The 24,376-nt window shown below is 41.0% G+C and overlaps 2 protein-coding genes across 3 annotated transcripts; one reads left to right on the plus strand and one right to left on the minus strand.

The window, feature by feature from the left end:
- Positions 1-106: 106 nt before the first annotated feature.
- LOC124061671 (growth arrest-specific protein 2) lies at positions 107-17,248 on the minus strand. 2 transcript variants are annotated; one of them, XM_046393796.1, is made up of 8 exons: positions 16,742-17,248; positions 12,892-13,053; positions 10,566-10,696; positions 7,352-7,496; positions 6,019-6,082; positions 5,663-5,873; positions 5,460-5,567; positions 107-1,710 (listed from the first exon to the last, which is right to left on the minus strand). In XM_046393796.1, the coding sequence occupies exons 2-8, from the start codon at positions 13,034-13,036 to the stop codon at positions 1,498-1,500; spliced, it is 1,017 nt and encodes a 338-aa protein (XP_046249752.1). In that variant the 5' UTR covers positions 13,037-13,053; positions 16,742-17,248; the 3' UTR covers positions 107-1,497. The 2 variants fall into 2 exon arrangements, with proteins under 2 accessions (XP_046249752.1, XP_046249753.1); XM_046393797.1 differs by having other exon boundaries at positions 7,352-7,493; positions 16,742-17,246.
- A 281-nt stretch (positions 17,249-17,529) lies between these two features.
- On the plus strand, positions 17,530-19,343 carry fancf (FA complementation group F). Its single transcript, XM_046393795.1, has 2 exons — positions 17,530-17,636; positions 17,873-19,343. The coding sequence occupies exons 1-2, from the start codon at positions 17,578-17,580 to the stop codon at positions 18,945-18,947; spliced, it is 1,134 nt and encodes a 377-aa protein (XP_046249751.1). The 5' UTR covers positions 17,530-17,577; the 3' UTR covers positions 18,948-19,343.
- Positions 19,344-24,376: the final 5,033 nt, after the last annotated feature.

Below are 24,376 nucleotides of genomic sequence, written 5' to 3' on the forward strand. Positions count from 1 at the left end.
GTTGAAACTTTATCAGTATTTTTAATGCTTTTTAACCTTTTTAAGGTTTGGGCTTTCTGGTCATAAAACTTTAACCAGTAAATATTTACAAACAGACGACATTTCAAACTGTGAAGCTTACAGTTTTGTAAATTTATTTGAAAATGTACATCTAAATCACAGATGGAACATATGTACTTCCATATAAGCTTGTAGGTTACTTTGCATAGCCAGTGATCTCATAACAAACACAGATTAATTTTCCAGGAAAAAAAAGTACAAATGAAGACATTGAATCATAATAATTTGAATTATATCTGTTACTTGTTAAGAATCTTAATCTTGGAAACAGTTTATTCATCAAGTTCCTCTAGAGGTCAGTAACGCAACAAATTGAAGAACCTCACATGAGTAAATCTACTGTAGTGTTATCAATCAATGATAAGTCAGTGAGGTTCCATTGAACTACATGCTGCATCTTGTACAGTTGGTTGTCCATGTTCTTACAATAGAAAGTATACAAAACAGAATGAAAAAATCACTTAAAATGATAACAGTATAAAAATGCATTGCATAGAAAAGTTATTCAAGATGTAAACAATCTAAGCATTGCTTTATTTTCTCTTACTAAAAAATTAATCATAAAGAAAAGCCATACCATTTTATGACCAATGTTTGGTTTAAAGAAGACATCTGGCAATTTTTACAAGCATATTATGTAGTGGAAATTATTATTTAAGATTTGGTAAATTGCATTTCTTTGGACAGAAAGGTTTCCACCTCCACTCATTCTTGTGATGTTATAGTTAACATTCAGCTTGCAAATTGAGTGCAGTGGCACAGAGAGCCGACCATGTATTCAACGTGCTGTAAGGTATTGAGGATAGCAATATGAGCCAAATGGCAAGTTTAAAAAAAATGGGAAAATACATTGTCTGGTCGGAAAATGTCTAATTGATTTTTACTATCACATGTGTCTGGCTTGCTCAACATCCTGAAACCTCCACCACTTACTCAATTTCATACAGAAGAAGTTGTGTTTTTAACATGTAGATACGGTCAGGTACCACAGGTCTGACTGGCATTATGAAAGGAGCAGGTGTGCTAAAACCTGACAAGACTCTACCTACCTAATATCAGTTGCTTAAAATAGTAAGTAAGTTGAAAAAAAAAAAAAGTACAGCTTCACCTTTACTCAGTTAATTCATTATGTCGGAAGAACTGACACGTTTTCAAAGCTGTTTGCAGTTCTGTAAAACTAAATTAAACACATTGTTAAGGGCCTGCTAGTGTGATTCCAGGCTTCTCCTGCTCATAAACATTCATTTGACTGAATTCTCTTTGACAGAAAAAAACAAAGGCCTCACTACTAAGTGTGCTTTTCATGAATGCCGTTTTGTCTTTAGCCATCATACGTATAAAAACACGGACATGTTATAGAACCACGCCCTTTAGGCAGCAAACAATGACTAGAAGTCACGCTCTGCGTTATTATTGGCACTTTCCAGTCTCGTGTCTTCACTTTTTGCTGCGGTAGTGTGCTGCCACCACCAGGTAGCTGTCAGGGGTTAGGTCCTTGATGTTGAGGGACTTGCTACTGCTGACTGGGGACATCTTGCCCTCCACCCGGGAGATTTGGAGCATGCGGCACGGGTCGTGTTTCAGCAGGTAGCTCTCAAAGGTCTCCCATCCTCCACCAACACGCACCATCACATGCTTGTTGTGCAGCATCTGCAGGGAGAATTAGGATTATAGTGTCACTTCTGATGTCTGCGTGTCAAAGCTGAGCCCTTCCTTCTATAGGACTAATGTCATTTCACTGATTGAGGCTTTGGATCTCAAGCAGAACCTGAAAGAACAGTTAAGCATGGCTTTGATGTATGGGGTTGTTGATTGATGTCTGGGGCCTGGGACTGGTTGATGTCCCTGGAGGAAAGCTTTCTTCGTCTCACACCAACACAATGCCATGTTGAGTGCAGGGAACAGTTCATATCACTGTTTAATGTCTGGAATCTCGGAAGACTTGGAAGAGCTTTGTGAAGCTGTCCACAGCAGTGCTCTGAGCTAAATGCTAAAGTCAGCATGCTAAGAAGCTAATGCTAGGCAGTAAAATGTTTCCAGTTTTAGTTTAGAATGATAGCATGCTAACATTTTCTAATCAGCACTGAACACAACTGAGGCTGATGGAAATAGAAGTAGGTTTGTATCATAAACCAAGGTTTTGGAATGACAGTGGCATTAAATTAAAAGCATGAGTTTACCAATAGTTGTTCAGCTATTTTACACAAGAGCACAAATGAAAACCTGAAGGTAATGCTGTAGGAGAAAAGTTGGGTGAGTCATTTGGATTCATCATCAGAGAGGCAGGAATGTCGGGACCAAATTTTGTGCCAACCCATCTTCTAGCCTATATGTTGAGATATTTCACGGGATAAGTGAAAACGCTGACCAGCTGATGGCTGTACAGCAAAATTAAGAAAAATGTCAAAGTCATTAGGAATCATCCATTATGGATGATGAATGTTTGTTCAAATATTCATGGAAGATATATACAATTGTTGAGATTTTTTCAGTCTGGACTAAAGTGGTGGAGTAAATGACTGACAGACAGACCGTTATCCTCAGAGCCAGGCCACTAGCATGATTAGAATTTTCATTACAAAAAACATTACAGTATACAGTATGCTCTGCTTAACTGCAGAATTATATGTAGGGTTTTTTCAGTTTGCAATATTTGCTTCAATATTATGCCACCTGCCACATCAGGACACATTCTCAAGGCTGGGTACCATGGCAACATCAACCATTACAATATAGTGAACAAGAAATAAAAAGCTCTGATATACTGGACGCTCAGATACTCACATCCCCCAGAGGCTGTGGACATAAAACATGTCTGCTTCACTATGGAGTCTTATCACCCTCCCACCTCATTAACATGCCATTACACCTCCACTAAAACAAGCTTGTTTACAAAATGCTCGCTTATAAGGAAACAGTAAATATACAGCATATTATGAAGACTGTTAGGATGTTATATTTATCTTTGAAAATGCAAACAGCGAGAGAATGATTCACACAAATACCAAACTAAACTGTCTGATAGAAAGGGTAAACTACCTCATGAGATTGTCACCTCAGTCTGGTCAGTTATGAGCCTTCTTGCCCTGCAGCAGCGTAACATTCAACATTTATAAGCCTCTTAAAAGAATCAATCAGGAGGGCACTGCTGGGGCACTTCTTCCAATCATCAGCGCCAGGCCTTCAGGCTTTGTGACTGTGGCTTTAACAGATCTGTGTGATGCAAAGGGGTTTCAATCACACTGCTCTGGGACGAGACCCTTGTTTGAGGCCATTGCCTCCTCAGCAGCCCAGAGAAGGACAGAGGCCTGGGGCTGAGCTTGGACAGCTCTTCTCACAAATACTGTGATGTTACTCTGAACCCTCGTTGAGACTACAACCACCTCATTTATACCAGGAGCCGTGAAGGTCAGTCTCTCAGGCATGTACAGATAATTGTCGAGTAGACTCTTATATGTGCTGCATGCCATTGTTTCCCTCACTCCACGGCTGCTTGCAGACAGTGACTTGGCCTTACTGTGTTCATGCCTTTTCAGTGGAAGCAGCTGCTGGGGCATAAAACCATCTAAGGAATTTTAATTAAAGCATCTTGACTGTGAAGAGTGGCTGGCTGAGAGACAGAGAAACCAAGGTTTAACACTCGCATAAGGTATCTCACATAATAACACTTGGTAACACACATGTACTTTTTGTGAAATTGTACTACTGTTAATTCTGCGCATACAACATCTAGTACATGTCTGTTATTCTTCCTGAGGTTTCCTTCTTTTAAATGTTTTTTTTTTCTTATCCAAATCAAGAATCTAAAGAAAGAGGTCTGCTATTAAGATTTTAAAGCCTTTTGAAGCAGATTTGTGATCTTGGATACATATGAATAAAACTGGCCTGACTTGTCTTGTGAGAAAGTATAAACTATATACTGTACCGCAGACTGCACTGCATTAATAGTACAAGCTTCTCACTCATCATTTGTTCTTGGTTGCTCGGCAACACAATGAAGATTGAGTCATTCAGTTATCAAAAAGGCACCAAAGGATGATAAATATTCATATTTGTGTTGTTTTGTTGTGGATGTTATTGCAGCAGGAAATTAGAGTCAGAGCAGCTTTGTTCATCCTAACCTTACAACAACTGAGATTTGATTTGGTTGAGACTTTACATTAATAGCTGCAATGTAATGGGCTGACAGCAGAGGACACCCAAGTAAACATCCTCACATGCTAAATGTACCAGCAGCATGAATCACATTCTTAGAGGTGTGAATCCTGGTTGTGTGTTGCCAAGTAACCAGAATCCCAAGGGGACCAATGTTACTTCTCTAATCTACATTAGCCTCCATTTATCTTTCTCCAATAGCCTTCATCCATCCACTCAGAGAAAGTCGAGTAACATTTCCAGGGCTGATGGGTTCAACCTGATTATAAGATGTAATTCATACAGGGGCCAGTGTTGGGTGATAGTAAAATATTTTCCGAGTAGTAACTTGGTCATCAGACTATATGGAAAAGTGTGAATGTTATTTTTGTTTTGCAGCCAGTGGGTCACATTATGTTTGGCTGAAGATGGACATTGTCTGAATACCATTACCAGTAAATGAAACCTCACAGCAAAGGCGGGCTCTCCAGACACAATGGGTTACTTTCATTCCAAAGCCAGCCCCAAGTATCAACATACTGCCATATGATGTGTGAATGGAGAGGGGGTCTGCACTGCAATGTGAGACCTTATTGTTACCAACCTCAAACCGATCTGAGAATCAGTAGGACGGATGAAATTGGATCAGCAAAAATATGAACTTTCACATTTGCAAGCTTGTATCTGTCCTTGTGTTATGTTGTAAAATATACCAACCCAATAAAACACTAAGAGTACAGTTGACTTAGATACACACAAATATATATGTTTTGATTATCAAAAAAAAAAGTGATATTATAGGTAAAAGTACTCATAAAGCAGTCTTGGATTACTGCCACTGACTCACTGACATGTACACAAAACTTTATATTGCTGCTGGTCAAAGTGAAGCTGATTTCAGTTCTTTCTCTTTTAATAATCTTGGATAAACTAATTGATTAGATGACGATTTGCACATAAAATATCAATCTGTGTCATCAAAAAAAAAATGTGGTGGAATAAAAGTAAAAAATCTTAGCCTCTGAAGTGTAGTGGAGTACAAGTAGCATAAAATTGAGGTATTTAGGCATTTACAAGTACTTCAATACTGAACTTAAATACAGTCAATGAGAAAATGTACTTATGATGCATTCATCAAATACTGTTTATATTTAGACCAATAATATGACAGTGATATTTATTTTGAATTAAACATTTTGGTATTTTTATTGTACCTACATAAAAGTTTTCAATACTTCATTTAAATTTTGTTGTGATAACCTTACCCGGATAAAAAGCATCTTCTCCCCAACACGGTATCGACCCTGTGACTGTCTCTCTACACAGAATTTATTGGGACAGCTGCAGGGAGGGTCATCAGCGATGTGTCTCACCTGCAACACACACATGACAATAAATAAATTACGGCTATTTCCACCCTTATATCCGAAGTAGAAGCAAAGCCAGAGGTTCACTAGTGCTCACTTACAGCATCATCCAACAACTTCCCTGTACTTTTCTTGCTGGAAGTGACCTTGGAAGGAGTTGGAGACGGGGAAGGAGATGGGGTAGGAGAAACAGAGGGAGATGGGGGGAGGGGCTGAGCTGAGGATACAGGTGATGGAGGTGGGAGAGGAGCCTTCTCTTCTTGTTCAATCTCTTTCTCCAGTTTTATAAGGCCAGGAGGCTCCACATTGTACCTAAAGCAAGGAAACAAAGAAAAATAGCTTTCCCTAAGTACAGAAGTGAGGAATTATTTACAAAACCCTCTGAAGATGGAAATGTGAAAACAGTCATGAATGAAGTAGAATAAACAAAGAGAAAACATGAAAAGCAAGACCATACCGTGATGCTATCCGTCCCAGCTCTAAAAGACAAAGGCACACTTCTCGTGGCTGCTTGTGAAGAACTACGGGAAGAGATCATGTTTCAGCACTGGGTGATTATGGTACGTAGACATTGTATGGTGAAAGGCAGTGACTGATAACAAATGGCTGAGTGATGGTGAGAGGCACACAAAAATGAGCTCTGTGCATTCAAATGTTCCTCAGTCCGGTTTATCCCAAATCACATGGTGTTTATTTTAACTGCACTATGATCAGACAGTGGGAGTTGATGCAACGTTTATGCTACACGTGACACACCACACCATGCATTATAGACAACATAATATCCACCGCACGATAGCAAACCTGGTGTTGTAACATTTACTGCTGAACTGATAAATCCATCCAGAGAAAGAAAGAAAGAAGGAAAGGAGAAAAGAAAGAAGACAGGTGTCAGCTGTTACATTTATTTAAAGTATATTCACAACATTTTAAATGATAGTCACTGCATGTGACGGTGCAGTGTTGATAGATTGTTGTGTGTGTGTGTGTGTGTGTGTGTGAGACTTGGCCTTCAGAAATGATTTGCATAGTCTAAGTTCCTTAGCAATGGTCCACCAGCCATCAGTCAGAAATTACAGGAATGTATGAACATTCTAGGCATTTCTGTCACTGTAGGGTCACATACTGTACATTTGATTATAAGGACATTAGTTTAGTTCAGGCAAGATCTTAACTGCAAGAATATTTCAGTGACACAGCATTCAGGAAAAAAAACCTTGCAATAGATAGAGAGACATAGATAAAACAGTGCGTGAGAATGAGGAAGGGAGTAAAAAGTCCTGACTCTGTGCTGAGGAAAACATTTGCATAGCGTTGGCCTACTTTCTCACTAACTCACACCCTTTCTGTCTGTGCTCCCTTTGTTTTGCTCCAGACATTTTGTGCATGAGCGCAGTATTCAAGATGCACCGTCCTTGTGGTCAGGTAGACCTGCTGCCATCACAGTGCTCCCAGCGTACTCCTGCCCTCTCTGAGCTTTGTGTGCATGTCAAAGGAGTCAAAGCAGGGCCTAAAGACGTCAGTCCTCCGAGCCTAAGAGAGGAATTAGAGGGAAGCTGTCCAACCTGCATGATACCCTACCTGTACAATCACACCATTTAGAGGAGACAGAAATCTGAGTCCAATGCCCCAGCAGTGCCACTGACAGACAACCCAAACCCCTGTGTTTTGCATCTCTATGAGGAAACTAAGGCCTGTTTATAGACCACCATGTTTATCCGACACTGTGATTTTCTTTTGTTCGTTTTGTTCGTTGTTTCGTTTGTTTGGAGAAAAAGAGTTGCACTCACCTAAATCTTCTGACTCAAACAGACATGTTTCTCCAACTCCAACCTTACGACACCAGGCCAAAAAGTTGGCTGTGTTGTCCCGGGCAAAAAAGGAACCGGAGGGAGCACTCTGCCGACATGGTATCCTCCGATGGGGAATACTCTGCTGGACACATGGAGAGGTTAGCAGATGTCTTCATGAACACAAAAATGAACCTAAGACAGAGAATGTCCTCTACCATTCACTGACGAATAGCACTTGGACACTGAACCGAACAAGAACTTTTAATTTGTGAGTGACAAAGAGAAAACAAATGTCCACCAGGGTGACCTATGCTGCCCAGCCTCCAGAATTTCCATCAAAACACAGAGTCACACGCTCTTTATCTACACTGATTTCTTCTCCATCTGCTGAGACTCTGGTTTCAACACAGGATCAAGGACCTTTTCCATACAGATCAATATAGGAGATGGCGGGTGAGAGAGCCCGGGCTACTTTACCAGTCCTTCTATGATTCGGGATCAAATGACATGCTTATGGGTTTCAGCCCCCACACGGTCTGTTCAGGGAGATTTATGCGCCTTGCTGTGGTTTTATACAGGATATGTGCGTCTGTGCTGTGAGAAAGGTGCAATGAGCTCATGCTGGAAATATGCAGGCTTTTGTGGGTATTTTTCTTTTCTTTCCAGACTCTCCTTTTGACTTTTTTTTTTCTGGGATCCTTTCTGTTGTTGAATTACTTTGCATTCCTGGAGAAATAATTTCGGCCAAATTGCCTGTGTTGTTTGATCTAACAATTAGACTGGCATGTTATTATTTCTGCAGTGGCTTAGTGAATTATCTGGTACCTCTAAATGTGGAATGCATTATGTTTAAAGGGATTAGAACTAATAATGATGATAAAAAAGGTCTACTTTGTTTGAAAATCACATCTCTTTCTTACTTTTATTTATGATTTATGTTAACCTGCAGCATATTCTCATCACGCCTATCATCACAGCTGGTAGTTTAAAGGAATAGTTTGGCATTTATACAGCAGCTATGGCTACATCTATAGATATAGATATAGATATAGATATAGATAAATCTGGTTAATTAGGGAGCTTTAAATGTCCTGTAGGTGGATGTTGGAAATAGCCAAGACAACTTTTTCCACGGTTCCAGGTTTTGTGCTTAGCTAAGCTAACCAGGTACTGGCTGTAGCTTCACATTTAAATGGACAGATATGGGAGTGGTACTGTATCAATCCTCTACTGGAAACCAAAGAAGATTTCCAAAAATATTGAACATTCATGTTAAATTTCATGTAGCTTGACAATAAATTTTAACTGTTAAAGAGGTATGTACTATTAAACTTGGCCCATGGAAATGATATGACATGAAAGAAATATTATCTTCACTCATCTGCAGTTGATATTGATTGATGTAAACATGTGGGAAGGCAGCATCCGCAAAGGGATTTATCATTTCTCTGTGCTGGAATCACTTAGTGTACTTCCACTTTCAGAGCAGGTGCAAGTTCTCTTTAAAGCGGTATAATGTAACTTTAAACAACTGCAGCTTACAAAATGCCATGTGGAGCTGCTAAAGCAACAATTGTTTGACATGAATTCTAAAAATCACATAAGATGAGGCACAGCGTATCAGACATGGATAACATGATTAATCTTTCATGGCTCATTAAACTTAGAGCAATGAGGAGCTAAAACATTGACAAGCAGCAATAAATCATGTTTGCTAAAAGCATCATAATGCAACTCTGTTTGATTTCAAAGTGTGGGTTGTAGGTTTGGGTAGATCTTTGTCTGTCTGTCTGCTCTGTCTCTCTATTGGTATCCACGATCAATAGGATCCTCTATTTCAGTGGCTCCTCAGCCTTCCCACGGTCACTGACCTCAAGTATTTCCTCACATCTGTGCTGCTACACTCACACTGAGATCAGGAGACCCATCGTCATCAACAAAGTAATGCCTCAGTGCAAACATCAACAACTCTCACTGAAGAGCCAACAAAAGAGTCTTTTGCTTCTTTTCCTCTGGATAGAAACATGACCTAATCAGTCTTTTCCTCCCTTAGAAACATGTAATCCAGCTGAGCACCAGACGTCAGTTCAATGTGTAAGTGAGTACAGATATTATGCATTCATGCCTGTAAGATAATGCTTTTGTCATGTTCAGTACTGAAGACTGAGACGAAAAACTCACACGAAACCAAATTTTAGGTTTGAAGGCCAGTCAAAGCAAATCAGCTCAATACTGTAGGATGTTTCTATGGACACAAGTGGAAATACAAGAAAAATGTTTTGATTTTTTTCTTGCCAGTAATATGCTGAAGACATCAAACCTTCTTGCAGTAGCTTATACAGTCTACAAGTCTGCATCCCCAGTGAGTTTGTTTCTTTGAACGCTGACCCAGTAAAATATACGATTGAACAGACTGTTTAGGTTAAATTACAAAGGCTTGCAGGGTTAGCCTTTAATCTTATAAAATTCATTAAGCCCACACTCATGGCTCACAAGAAATGAACATTTAATGCAGCACTGCCAGTTCTTGCAGGAGATGTGGGGCCCCATCAGTTAATGTGTCCTTGCCAGCCTTATTTTTTCTTTTTTTGCCCTGCTGAAGGCTGTAGGCCCCATCCCCCATCTCACCCTTTGTGCACTACTTTCTGAAATTGCAGAGCTCCACGCAAAGTCGGGATTCATGGTCGTTGCTGAGCTGACAAAACCAATCAACAAAGGTGCATCTCAAACTTAATGGTCTTTCTCTCTTGCTATTACTCTCCAAAGGTTATGACATTAACACTTCATAGAGATGGGAGGGAATCTGTGAGTACAGATTTATTGATCTTTATTGAAGGAAACCTAATATTGGGGGATAGATGACTCCCTTCTTGGTGTGAGTTACTAAAGCATCTATGCTGTTGTATTAAAGCAAACTGGTCCCAATAAATTATAGAAAAAATGAGATTTTAGGGATCGTACAAAAATCTGATAATAAACATGGATTAAACACAAATGTGTGGATTTCACATTTGTTTCAAATCAAGCAGAACAGTTAAAATAATTGAGACAATAGTGACCGTCAAAACGATCCAATGAGTTGCTGCTGAGTTGCTGGTTCTCCTTTCAGAATCAATCCTCTGTCAAATCATTCAGACTGAACATCACAGATTTGGCTCCCAGATTAGTGTTTTCGCTGTTATCATGCTGTAATCCTAAGGTTTCGCAGTACCTTGCTGTTACCAAGGGCAGGCGAGCCTCCGCTATTTTGCCTGAACTTCTCCTGCAGTGTCTCAGCCAGCTGGCACAACAGGAAGCCATTGTCTAAGCGATCCATGAAGCTCTCAGCGGTGATTTCCAGACCTGACCAGGGGACACATAAAGAAAGCAGAGAGTCCACCAATAAATTCAATATTAAATGCTCATTTTAGAAAATATATACAGCGTAAGGAAATAAAATCTAAACTGCAGTCCATTCCCAGTTGAATCTGAACCTGATTCAATGTTACTGACTCCAAGAGACAGTTTGGCTGATTGAGCTTGGCTTGTGCTGCTGGGTTTATGCAGCCCTGCTGAAGCCAAATGTTCAAATATTACAACATGACTTGGGGGAATCTGGGGGGATTTTCTGGTGGAACACCACAGGGTGGCAAAGACACGGTCATGTGAAAAGGTGGCATATGATCGTGCACAGGAATGCCTCATTATCCTGCACAGTTTCAGAAATAGTTTGGTGATCAACATGTGGTGTCCAGTTGACCGACTTCCAGAGGACCATTCCTTCTTAGTTAGATCACTGTGAAACAGAGGAGGTGGTGGCAGGGGGGTGTCTGTGGAAAGAAACCGGAGAGATTTTTTAAAAATCCCCTTTCTGTTTCTTATAGGAGGAGGGGTCTCGGGTTTGACGTTTAATGAGTTCCAAATGTTGTAATTGAGCCCAGAAAAGAGAGATTGAAATCTTGAGAAACACTCAGCGAGATCCCGTCTTATATGCTCAAACTCTCCCTCGCTCCTCGCTCTATGAGGAAAATTTATTCCAGAGGGCTCTCAGAGAAACATTTAAACTCAAATATTCAGTCCTATAAATTGCTCAGTCCTTCCAACTTCCCATCACAACAACAATATAACTCACTGGTGTAAGCAAGCATCCGCCACCCACTCAATCAGTGGACTCATCGTTACACCACAGCGCTCCTCCTACCTGGAACTGTAACCCTGCAAAGCATATCTGTGCCTTTCTTGTGGTGAATACACAGAACATGGCTTAAAGCAACAAGCTGGTTCAATACTGTGTATTCACTGGGATGACTGTGCTTCTGAAGTCCTGTTTTGTCCTTCGTCCCTCACCGCAGCAGACCAGAGCTTTCTAGCTCGACTGGTTCAAGTGCAAACACGCACAGTGCCAGAGATAACAGGGAAGATACTGAAGTTGTTAGAAGTCGCTCACACAGGCAACAGTCAGTTTCAGGAACTTGAGTAGCTTTCAGTTGATTTGAAAAATGACTTTTGGACTGTATACAGTCTGTAGGGTGTCCACTGGAGTAATAACCAGTCGTTAGATAAACAATTTTAACCACATTAAGTGCAGCTACACACAAAAGCAGATCTAGAAGAAAATCCTCAAATAGTTGCTTTAGTGGACATTTCTTATCAAAGACTATTCTTAAAGACTTTTAAAAGAAATCTTAAAATGCTGATAAAATACTGGTTACGAGATAGTTTGTCTCTAGAAACAACAGCAAACAATTGCTTAATTCTTACATTGTAACTTGGAGGAATTTTAAGAATTTGTGTGTTGCTACCACGCGCATTTTTGTATTCACACTGATCACACTGCCACAATTAAACCTGCCAATTGGCATCCTTATAGGAACACATGGAAGTAAGTCTTTTTACTATTGATAACTGTTTAAATATCCTGCCCCTCCCATGTTAAAATAAACCATACTTACATACGTCTATCTAATGAGCTTTCTTCATACAGTTGAATTTGAATTTAAAGCAAATCCTCAAAGTATTTTATGTATTTTATTTTGTCACTACACCATTGAAGAACGCACCCTCATTTGTTATACAGTGGCAACCATGGACAAGCCCTCTGCTGATGTTCCTGCTGCTGCTTATTCTCCACCATCGGATTTGCAATATTTGAGAACACTTAATGACACCCATTATTCAATTAAGGCAAATCTGTGGGTGAGTGTGTGAATGTAGAAACTCATTCACACATTGTAGTGATTTTAAAACAGTTTGTAATGAGCTTCATATTGATCCCAGTCCTCTGCAGAGGCGTTTACATCAGCACCACTTCAATTAATATTGAATGTACAGACATTTTTCAAAGTCAAGCTATTTCTAGGACAGTGATTTGAATAAAGCAGTAACAGCGCACTGTATTTACCGGCAAAGCTAGTAAAATTGGGGAAAATGAATAATTTTCAATAATTTCAGGCACTACAATGCAACAATATGATATGTAATTAATTAAAGACGCAGGTATTGAAAGATGTCCTTCTAAGGTTACCAATATGTAGTCGAATGTGTCCAGTTTTGCTTACCAAGAATATTAGTGAGCCACAGTGCCAGGTCTTCCTTCATGGGCAACAGGCTGGCTTCATGTCGACTGGCCAGCCACTGGTGATACTGCTGCATGTCTGTGAGGCCTGGGCTGCTGGGGTGTTTTGGGCTCAGGGAACTGCACATGGTTCCCAACTGATGGCCTGAAGAAGGAGAAGGACAAAAAAGACAGCAAACACTCTGACACAGTGCCAATTTTACAAGTGAGTTTACAAAGGGAGCTCCAGACGTGTCCACATGTACTGATAGGGTATCGGTAAGAAAATGGGCACAATAAAATTAACATGTGTGTAATAAAATATAACACAGCTGCAAGTTTTTCATATATTTCAATATAATGTTGAAACTGTGACATTAAGGTGTTGATTCAACTGCAATTTCAGGCCACATTTATTGGGTTAAATTACTTTATACAGGCGTTAAAATCATTATATCCTCATTTGGATATATTTGCTTATGTACCATGAGTATGTATGCACTCTATGTGTATAATGTATGTACATTCAGCATCTAGGTATACCATATGCATACATTTGCTATAAGCTAAATCCAGAAAATGGTATTTTTTTTTGTTCTTGTAAAATTTTGAAAATAATCATTTTAGCACTAATCTATAAACAGCATATACTGACATTCTTAAGAAACCAGTAAGTGTCTACAGCGTACAGGTTGATGTATTATGATAAGGAGTCACTCATGAAAATAGCGACCTTCGGAATAATTGTGTTTTGAATTCATGATCTAAATTATCATGACAATATTCCCCATTAATACCTGACATTCAGGCCCAGTATTCCCCATGGGAGTAGAGGAGGATCAAATGAATACAAGAGGTCTGAGTGCTTTTGTACTCTTGGACAAATGCTGGTTTGGTTTACAGTCCACCTGATGACATGACACTTCTCATGAACCCTGAAAGCACCGTTCCAGTCAGTTTCTACACTGGAGCCAGCCAGATTTTTACAGTAGGACTTCTATTCAACAAACAGCAGACACAAACAAAGAGCTCCTTCAGATGATGCTGTAATCTATGATACAGTCCATCATAGAGTCTAAATCAATCCAATCCAGCCGACGCAGCAGCATAGTTTACATTACAGCCTGATGAAGAGACTGACGCCAATATTCAGAGTCATGTTTAAGAGCTGCTTACTGCCTGCAACCTGAAGTCAATAAGTAAATGAAACATTTCTCGCTTTTCCAATAGTGTGAAAGAGTATGCGAGTGTGTTCACTGTATGACCTATAATATGGAAAGATATGCAGAAAATTTTGCACTTTTTAAAATTTTTGACTGTTTGAATTAAAATTTTCACATACATCTTATGTACCGCACCTTTAAAGAAAGAGAAAGTGGGCTGAATAGAACGCATATGATGAAACAATGAAATCATGTTGTTGTGTATGAAAAGTTTTGCCTCCAACTACGCGCCCTATATAGTAGGCAAATAGCAACAGGATATTTGATGCAAATTGTAAGAAAAGTTTGTTCAAATGAGGAAGCAAAGCTGCTGTGAACAATTAATTCATAGTTCGTGATGTCTAAAAAATTTTTCTGAATACTGAGGGAGTGTAACACAATGTGAGGAATCTGACCTTTAAAGCTGAGGAACATTTCAAAGTCCCCCAGGAGTCGCCTGTAACCACATCACACTGTGGTGCCACACTGGACAGCAGGACCTTAATGTCCCACCAAGGTCGTCTTATCTTCCTGAAGACAAGAGCTCCTCGCTGCACACACACTCTAAACTCTGGAGCTCAGCACTCACATACAGGTGCTACATTCCCACATCCACTGTGGTGCAGGCTGACAGACAGAACAAGGGCACTGGGACAGCTTCTCATGTCTCACAGTACAAGAGCCATTCATACAAGTCCATTCGCCAGTGTTACGTGGAAATGAAAACATAGGTATTTAACATATCTGTCAATGGGCAACATAAAAATACTTCTGTTTTATAGCACAAGGAGGACGTAATCTCAAATATTTTTACTCACTGCTTTCAATATAAAGTAGACAGTATTTTACACATCATCACCATCCAGTAAAGACCCTGTATAAATGTTGCACATTTTTCAGATAAACTGAAGGATTTCCTTCTGTATTGAGCCAATGCTCCAGCTTCTACCGAATAAATCTTTTAAATACCCTTTGGATATGCAAAAAATGCAGCTTCACAAAGCGTCATGGGTAAAAATCTGTCGGTGGACAACAGAATCCATTGCCCTTTTAGGGAATAGATCTTTAAACTTGATGTAAATCTTACTTTCAGGTCAAAAGATGTACATCGTACTGTTTCCTAACCTCTCTTTTCCCCAGGAAATAGTCCTAAAGAAACAACCAGGTGTTGTTAAACATATCTGGTTCCTCTCACTACACTGTACCTTGACCTCTTCAGCTGCAGGTCAAAAAGCCAACACCACCACTTGCCAGGCCTTATGGAGCATGTAGCATTTGTCCAAGTTGATGCTTCATCTAGTGATGATATTTCCAGAATTGGATTCAGACAGTAGACTCAAGATTAGATTAGAAAAAGATTAACTTTATCTTCAAAAGTAAGTCAAAAGTAGACATGCAGTCTCAGTCTCAAAAGCCTCATGACTTCAGTAAAGCCGTCATTAACTGCCATGGTCGACTGCATATTGCTCCAGGAAAGGGAATGGATGGGAATTTCGAATGCTGAATCACATCAGTTAGAAAAAAACAAGAGTGGCTCTGTCCTCCTAACCCTCACCGACCTTCATGCCTTTCTCCTCTACAACAGTAGTCTAATCTGGAGGCTGAGTTGCCCATTTAAACAAGGAAACTCAGCTTGTTTCTACTGCAGATAAGTGCTGTGTGTGTCAAGAGCGAGTGTTGTATTCAGCTACCACGTTGTATCTTCATCTGTGGTCAGAAAAGTACAAAAATCTGCAGCAAGAAAACATCAACAAAAGCAGAATATTCTCCTGTATAGAAAGCTTGTTTAATCCAGTATCATATACACACGTTTCAGTAACTGACACTGCCGTTGTGTTTATTAGTGTGCCACATTGATTGCCACGAATCCAGAGCTGTGATACTGCACTAATTTGGTATTTCATAAAATTCAATCTAATAGGCAACCTCAGGTCTTCATTTAAAGACCCCTCTGTTGTAGACTAAACATTTTCACCATCAACAGACTGCATTTCAGACAGACAACATGTCAGGAATACTGACAGATACTCATTCATGTACCCTACAGATCTTATGATGCTATGTCTGATTTTAGTGCTATAAATTATCCTTGGGCAGTGTCACATTGGCCTCTTAAAACACTCCACAGCGCATTTTATTTACAGGATTTTAAAGCTGTCTCCTCCTTTACAACTGTCACAAATAAAAGAGCCACAACAGACATTTCGCCACACTGCAAACAGGATCAAGGGAGGACGCCTGATGAGTTATGACTGAAATCCAGCTGAGCGCCCACTAATTAAAACCAATGAAAAGACCGCGAGCTGCAGCTGAAGAAAATGTGTCAGATTCTGTATGATTAAAAATGTTTTGAATTACATTTAAGATAAATAATAAAATAAATAACTAACAGCTTTTTTTAACAGTCAAAGAGTGAGACTTTGCTGAGCTCCAAACTTTTAAATAAGGAACAGAGGATGACTTTATTCTGCCAAGCGCACATCCCTCTGGTGAGACAAACAAGGGGCTATAAAGTAGGAATGTACACCCACAGCCTAAAATAGTAAATGCATAAAGACATTCAAAAGTCTGATATTCATTTAACTAGAGAGTAAGCAGCGACATTTGCATGCATGAGTCCAATAAAAAAAGGAGCTCCTTATCTGTGCTCACCCGGACTGTTCAGCTCGTTGGTGCGCACCTTCCTCTCACTCGTCCTGTGAGCTGCTGGATCCCAGTTTTCATGCTTTTCACTGCGGTGCACCGGCCCACAGGTTAGGCTCCAAAACACTGAACCAATGTGGACTGAGGAGGTCTTTCTCACTGCGCATTTGCACAGGGATCTGACTGCTCACACACACGCATTTACACACACTCACACACACACACACACACATTCACACTCACAGCACGCTGCTGTTGCTGCTGCTGCTGTTGTTGTTGTTGTTGATGATGGGTGGGAAGTTTGGTCCTGCTGGCAGTGCCTCCCTCCTCTCTCCTCTTTGTGTTGCCTCATTATGACATTTCTGGACCGAATTCAGAAGGCCGAGAAATTCAATCCTTCGATACACTTCGATTTAATGGATTTTTTTTAATGTATGCCCATGTAATCTGATCCGACTGACAGACTCTATGTCAAATCGACAGTTATGTAAGTTGTGACTGCTTACTTACGGCGATACATTTGAATTACACCGTGTTGACTTACGCACCCACGGTAAATTTAGACGCTAAACGTAAAGTAAATATAATCACTCACTAATCAATACCGAAATTGTGAACAGTTTTGCTGTCAGATGTTTTTCCTCTCATCTGGACGGATATATAACATAAACAATTTATTACAGAAATATGTGTGTTAGCCATAAAATAAACATGAAAACAGCTAGAGAAAATGTATGTATGTGAAGTTAGTTTTCGCCTTAGTTCTGCAAGTTGTGATAGAAAGTTGCTCGGTGACTTTTATTTTGAAGGAAAATGGATTGCCCGACCTTGGCGTTCAAGAACGCATGCGCAGTGGCAAAAGCGGCACAAACAAAAAGCTGGTCGGCAGAAAGTGCAACAAAAAGTGAGTAAAATGACTCTGTTTGTTTCCAGTGAATAGTCGTTTACAAATGTGTTGTATTCACTTGTGTGCATAAAGTTTGACCACATTTGTTTAAAAGGATTTTGCTTTAAAACTTGCCACCGGAAGTTCCATTCAACTTTTGTTGACTCGAAGCTAACCCGCCAGCTCAGTACGTTGTAGCAGCTTTTCGTGGGGTGCAGGACAGTTAGGGTGAATGTTGTGTTTGTCCTCCACAGTGAGCGTCCACCAGCGGCGGTCAGAGTCCGGCCTCTGAGCCAAATGGAGGCGGTGCTGAAAAACCTGGCGAGCACGGCGGAGCTGCTGGCCGTGGCAGCGCTGAGCGATGCGGTGGACCGGTGGGATAAAGTTACTTTGTCCAGAGCTTTTCACTGGGCGCGGTACTGCGAACATCTCTACTCCAGGTTTCACAATAAGTCCCCGGTGAGGAGGATTATGGAGAAACAGTTGCAGCACACAAATCAAAGTTTGCAAGCTGTCTTCCCTGGGTACACAGAAATCTCCTTCTCGGACCTCTCCCGGTGTAAGCATCTGTTGCTTGTTGCGCTGTTGAACAATCTTGAGTTGCCCATCTCCATCATGAAGATACTCTTTGACACCAACAGTCCTGTAAACACCAAACAGAGTGAGTATCAAGATGTTAGCGGCCTCTGCAGCCACATCATTCAGTGCAAATCTGCTTGCAAAGTCCTGGCTCCTCTGACAGACATGTCAGCTATTGGTGCTGATGCTGAGGTTCAAGGGGTGATGCTGATGGAGAGGCTGGGTGCTCTGCTGAGCCAAGGCAGTGAAGCCTGGCGGACAGAGCACTTTTTAGACTCCGTTCTCCGGGGATGTGAAGGTGGAGCACAACATTTCTGTCTGGTCATCGCTGCAGCTCTGCTGACAAAGAAAAACTCAGCTGCACAAACTGCTTTGGAGGATTTTCTCTTGGACTGGCTGCAGACAAAGCACAGCAAGCTGCAGCACATGTGTTCTGCACTGCCTACTGCACTTCTTATAGACCTGGCCAAGGAACATCTGAAATTTAGAGATGCGTACTTTGATGTGCTGAAAAAGTGGGCATCTGATATGGAGTACAGCATAAGTGAGGGTGAATGGGTTCAAACCAGCACAAACCAAACTGTGTCCTTCCAGAGACTGACTGAGCACTTTCTGGCCTTGTTTCAGGCCTGTCCTTCTTTGAGGGAGGATGTAGAAAAAGAGCTAAATGCTTTGAAAATTTCTGATGGAGACTTTGATGTGAGAGGTCTGAGTGTGTGGGGAGACCTCCTGTCCACATTAAACAAGTGAGTCAGTCTTGGAGTTTCTTTATATTTGAAAAGACAGGGAATATTGTATTACAAATGTGTACTCTGACAGAGGATTAGTTTCAAAAACAGCCAGAGATTTTTTCAGTGCAAAACCCACATGAAAAACATGCGGCTCTTGAACTTGTCCAGACATTCGCAGAGGTTCCTCTTCATTTTAAATTCCTGACTCTTTACGCAGCATTTTGTTGTTCATCTTGTGAAATATGATTGCACACAGACTAACTAACTAACACAGAAATGCAACATACTGGATAAAATTCTCAGGATGGAAAATAATAAAAACATTACTGTTGACAACATTTTAAAAATGCTCACTTTTGTGGATCCGGTAAGCCTTAGAAATGGGGCCCCTGCAATGCATGTTTCACAGTATAAATACCTTTGAAAAATTTAATCTATTTGTAACAATGGAAATTAAGCATTGTTTTTATCTCAATGCAGTTGGATGTCTGTTAGAAATGCAGAGTCCACAGGATGTGGACAGATGGTAGGCACATGACCTGACTGAATTAAATTGAAAGTAATTGTCAGCCCTTTATTTTATTGGTCTCTGGAGATTCAAGACTTCATTTAACATTGAAATTCCACCTTTCAACCAAATAATTCTCGATGTGCTGTTTTAAAATCATTTTGTATCTGTTGATGTACGAGATTCTAACAAAGTCATTAAAACGTTACTGCCACATTGTGTAGACCTGCAGAGAGGGATGGATTTGATGATGAATGATTTCACAGGGCAAGCAGCTGTAAAGAAAATGCAATAAGCAAAGAAAGCAAAATGCATTGTGTGATCCAATTTAGCTCTTTTCTAACTGTACACACCCGAAATCATTTTCATTTTCTCGCACACCATCTGTCAGTATTGCCTTTTCACCACAAAGCTGCACTCCGGTCTGAATCTAAAAATTCTGATTGGCTCAACGTCACTCCATGTGACTCGACTGCCAATTCACACATCTCGGAAGCAGCCCGTGTGTCAGGACACCTCTGTGGCGAGGGATCAGTTAGTCAGATCAGGCGTCTTCAATCAAACCCTCCACAATAGCTGGTGTGCGACATAACTCTGGCAGACAGCGGATTAGAGAGCCCGGCTGCCACGTGGAGGCAAACACTAACACGACCACGGCTCGTTTAACACACCATGAAAGCAATTGACGTAGAGACAGACAAGGGTCACTGAGTAAGGGGCAGCATGTACACAACCAATTTATTTCCAACCAGTGAAGAACATGTGCATGTGGATGGATGGAAACCAGCCATTATTGAGCAGATCTCACCTGCTTCTGTGTTGTGAATAAACCTTATGATTTATTTTCATAGTGTTAAGGTAGATGAGCTGACATTTGAGAAAATCAGATTAAACGAATTAGAGACAAATGAGGAGACATTTTTGTTGAGTTTATTCAGCAAATGAACAAGGACATATATATTATCTAAAGCTGCACATTATTATCGAGCTTTTGGTACTGAACACTGGCAGATTTTTAGATTTTCTGTTTCTCACCCTTCCTTGCAGCCTTACACATAACTGGCAGATTGGTTAAGCAGCCATGGTGATGATCAGATGTGTTACTGTCTGACTCCAAATGAGAAGCCTCAGATCAAAAAGGAAAGCATCACAGCACAATGCATCCCTATGCCGAATTCTTTCTATACTACGTGTGTCCATTTACCCAATTTTAACGCAAGACATGTCTGACAATTGATAATAAAACTGGAAAGTCCCTTATTGTCAGTGTTATGTCAACAAATCCTCAGTTTTCTTTGACAGAATTTGAATGATTCTTGTCCACTTTCTGAGACCGTCCCTCTAATATAAACAGGTATTTACCAACCAGTTCTTTTGACGCATAAATTGACCTGCTCTTAACCTGCAAGGTAAAATTAAAGGGTTGTGTTATTGTATCACTTCAAACAGGAGGGGGTTGACACATCCCCATAATATCACCAGCCTGTTTAAAATGTGTGATGTTTGTCTCTTAAATCTGTTAACAAAAGCAGCAGCTAATCTCCTGAGCAGTAAATTTAGTATTTGTGGCAATATGTAGCATTTCTGTCTTTCTCCAAGTGAGGAAATATCACACTTGGATGTGAAATTATAAATGAAACATACAGTATTTCCTCCTCGCGCCATGTTGTTGTTGTTTTTTTTATTCTGTTCAGCGTATTATTGTTTTGTGTCAGCATGGGGTAACAAACTGCAGTGAGTCGTGCCGAGGGCGACTGCAGCTTCTAAAGGGTCGTGAAGAATGGCATTCATTAAAACTCAGATCCAGCCTCCATCTGGTGGTGTGAATAGGGAGTCCTGCGACGGGCGGGGTGGAGGGGGGTAGAGCCCTCCCTCGGCACGTGCCTAAGCCGCTTCAGCCCGGCCCTTGTCTGGCCTCGGTGACAGATCACAGAGGCAGGAGGGCCCCTCTGCACACCTGTGTCCCATTCAGAGAGATGCTGACGATCAACATCATCAGGCATGCACAGACAGGAAGAGGGACCGGAGCTTTAATTTGGTTTTTCACAGTGAAGCTGACAGAGAAAGGCGGCTGTTTCCTTATGACATGAGATGTAATGTTTCTGCGGCCTCATATGAAATGCTGGCACGGCTTGAGAAGGACAAGATGGTAGAAATTCACGTCGTCCATCCCGCTAAAAAGTGCACAGTCAGACACAGTGAAGTGCTGTGGCTGCAGAAACTCTGCTGTGTTTTGTCTTGTGTTGCTGTGTTGTGACTGCTGGACATATTGGTAAAGCTAAAAAGAACAAAAGAAAGTACATTTCTACTCAAAAAAATGAATCAGAGAATATTTTAATAATTGATTAATCGTTGAGGTCTTGTTGAAGCTTCTCAAAAGTGAAAATTTGCTGCTTTCCCTTGTCTCACATGAAATGAATCTTTGGGTTTTGAAATGTTGGTTGCACCTGATGATCTTCATCTTCCATTTTTGGTTGTTACATAGGTCAAGTGAAATATAAACTAATGTGCAGGTTATGAAAATGGTCATTAGTTGCTGCCCTGAATGAAAAGTAACTTTGTTTATGGAGTGGATTTTTTTCTAAAAAATTATGTGCGGGCGGTCAAAATAATAAATATAAGCTGTAAAATAATTTCCCATATTATCTGCAGATTCTGCCATCATTTTCCTTCAGATTTCAAAGCAAAACTGTGCCAGCAATGACAAACATCGTGTAAAATCTTATCAGCCCTTCATCCTTTGTCTGAGTGCGATGCGGGCATGATATGAGCATGTTGTAGAGAGGAGGGTATGAAGCTGTCAACGCAATGTGATGTGGGGGAGGGGAACTGGAAGGACCTGTGATAGATTACCTCACATGCAACTGTAGGAAACCAGTTCTGTGGAGGAAAAAACAATTGGATGTAGCTGTATTCTTCTCCTCTGATGGTGGACATTGCAGCTCTCCCTCCACGAATCACAGGTTTGAAAATGTAGCCTTTATATGGCATCACTGTTTCCCTGCCTCATTACTGCGGCTGAAATAAAATCTAGTTTTGTCCTCATAAATGTTTCAGTGGGCTTGGGTCCACAGATGAAAATGATAGCACACAGTTCTTGCTTATGGGAGCTAAACAAGATGGAGACAGTTCACAGTGGTGGATATTTGCATATCACAAACGGGAGGAGTTTTTTTTCTCTCTAAAGTGAGCATCTTTAGCAGAAACAAGAGCTTTTAAAAGAAATCGTGCAGGAGACATTCAGAAATCACTTTGGAAACGCGGCGGCCCTTTTTAAAATATTTAGTTTGCATATACGTGCGGCAGTGGGCAGAGAGCAGACACATATAATGTTATTACAGATGAGACAGACTAATTCAGGGTGCTGAGCTCTCCATTAATAAAGCAATTAGCAAGGGAGGAGAAGGAGGCGTGTGTGGATTCAATTGCCTGGGGGGCAGTGTAATGTCACACTGAAGGGTGTCATAAAACAGTAATTACTCCTATGCTGCTTGGAAATTTTGGGCTGTAATTACTTGATCTTTTAAGATTAAGATGGAGTTGAATTTTAGCTTCTTTTTTTTTAGCTTAGTGAGGTAAAGGATTTTCAGACAGCCGTGTGGAGCCATCATTGTGAACAGTCTGGACTGCAGACTAGAAAAGACAGAAGGGATCAGGAGGATAATTGCATGCAGGCAGAGTCCCAGGGGAGGAGTGCAACCCCGTCATCAAACACTCATTCTGCCTGGGCCTCATCCCATTACAGTCCCCCAGGAGCCAAACTGCACCTGCCCCACATACTGACAACTACTCAATCCCCCTTCACTCAACCTCGCGATCAAGCAAACAGCATCAACAGCATCCCCGAGACTAAGTCTGAGATGCTGCAAAAACACAGAGGGTGGAGGTTAAAAGCAGCTGAACGCTGGGAGAATTTCTACCGATTAATGAATTATTGACACCGGATATCATTCAGTTACAGTGAGCCTCAACAGGCACGTCACCAGTTCAACAGCCATGACCGCCCCGGCTGGTTAGGCATGAGAAAACATGTTCCACGTGGCTGGTGACACAATTGTGTTTTCTGTCAAATTAACATGTGCACCGAGAAGCAGGCGGTGGCGAGCGTTAATGGTTTCCCTCCTCAGCTGGGCAGATAATCGCAGGAGAAACTGAGATTTATTGTAATTGCTGCCACTGCTGGTGCAAGTGTTTCAGACACGGAGCTGCTTCCTGTGATCGAAGCATCAGTCAACACAGACTAATGTAGACTCAACCCTGCCACTGCGCATTTAATTGATTCAGGCTGTCTATCATGTGCATAAAACCGATGGTCAACACCTTAACCCCCAACCCCAAAACACAACATGCCTGTCTATCATTTATTCTTAGCTGAGAGGGGAGTTGCAAAGGAGTCATTTGCAACAGGTTGCAGAGGTTTTTTCCTGCACTTATCCACTCTATTGCACAGTCAGAGGAAGGTGGAAAACCTACAACATTTAATGGCTACCAGTCGCTCACTTAGTCATCATGTGTAATGAGGACCTTCGGGAAGCCGGTCTGACCTCTGATGAGGGACTCGCACATTACAGAATACTGCTCTTGTGTTCAGTATTTGCTCGATGTGTCTCATTACCACTTGCAGAGACTGAACGGCTCAATCAGAATCCTGGTCTGATACGTCCACCATCTTACACATTATAGATCCCTTCCTGCTGGAGGGGGGAGCTCAGAGTGAGGCACGTGGAGTGATGGACGCCATGTTTCCCTGAATTATTAACCAACTCACTGAGGGGCTGCAGTTTATCGGTCTACAGAGCAGCACGCTGGACATACTGCGGAGCAGCAAAGAAGAGCCACAGAGGGTACCATCACCTTTGCTGTTCACTCTCTCACTTCAGATTTAACTGAGGCACATAAGACCTCCATCAGTTGTCTCACGACTCTCTGAATGTGGGGTT

Source organism: Scatophagus argus, chromosome 7, assembly GCF_020382885.2.
Source record: "Scatophagus argus isolate fScaArg1 chromosome 7, fScaArg1.pri, whole genome shotgun sequence".
In the NCBI taxonomy this organism is placed as follows: Eukaryota; Metazoa; Chordata; class Actinopteri; family Scatophagidae; genus Scatophagus; species Scatophagus argus.

Excerpts from the sequence above, each read along its gene's own strand:
- LOC124061671 (XM_046393796.1), bottom strand. The coding sequence starts at position 13,036 with ATGTGCAGTTCCCTGAGCCCAAAACACCCCAGCAGCCCAGGCCTCACA. Across the intron at positions 6,083-7,351 it reads GTTTGAGTCAGAAGATTTAG|TTCTTCACAAGCAGCCACGA; the intron begins GTGAGTGCAACT and ends CTCTTCCCGTAG. Across the intron at positions 5,874-6,018 it reads CTGGGACGGATAGCATCACG|GTACAATGTGGAGCCTCCTG; the intron begins GTATGGTCTTGC and ends TCCTTGCTTTAG.
- fancf (XM_046393795.1), top strand. The coding sequence starts at position 17,578 with ATGCGCAGTGGCAAAAGCGGCACAAACAAAAAGCTGGTCGGCAGAAAG. Across the intron at positions 17,637-17,872 it reads GGCAGAAAGTGCAACAAAAA|TGAGCGTCCACCAGCGGCGG; the intron begins GTGAGTAAAATG and ends TGTCCTCCACAG.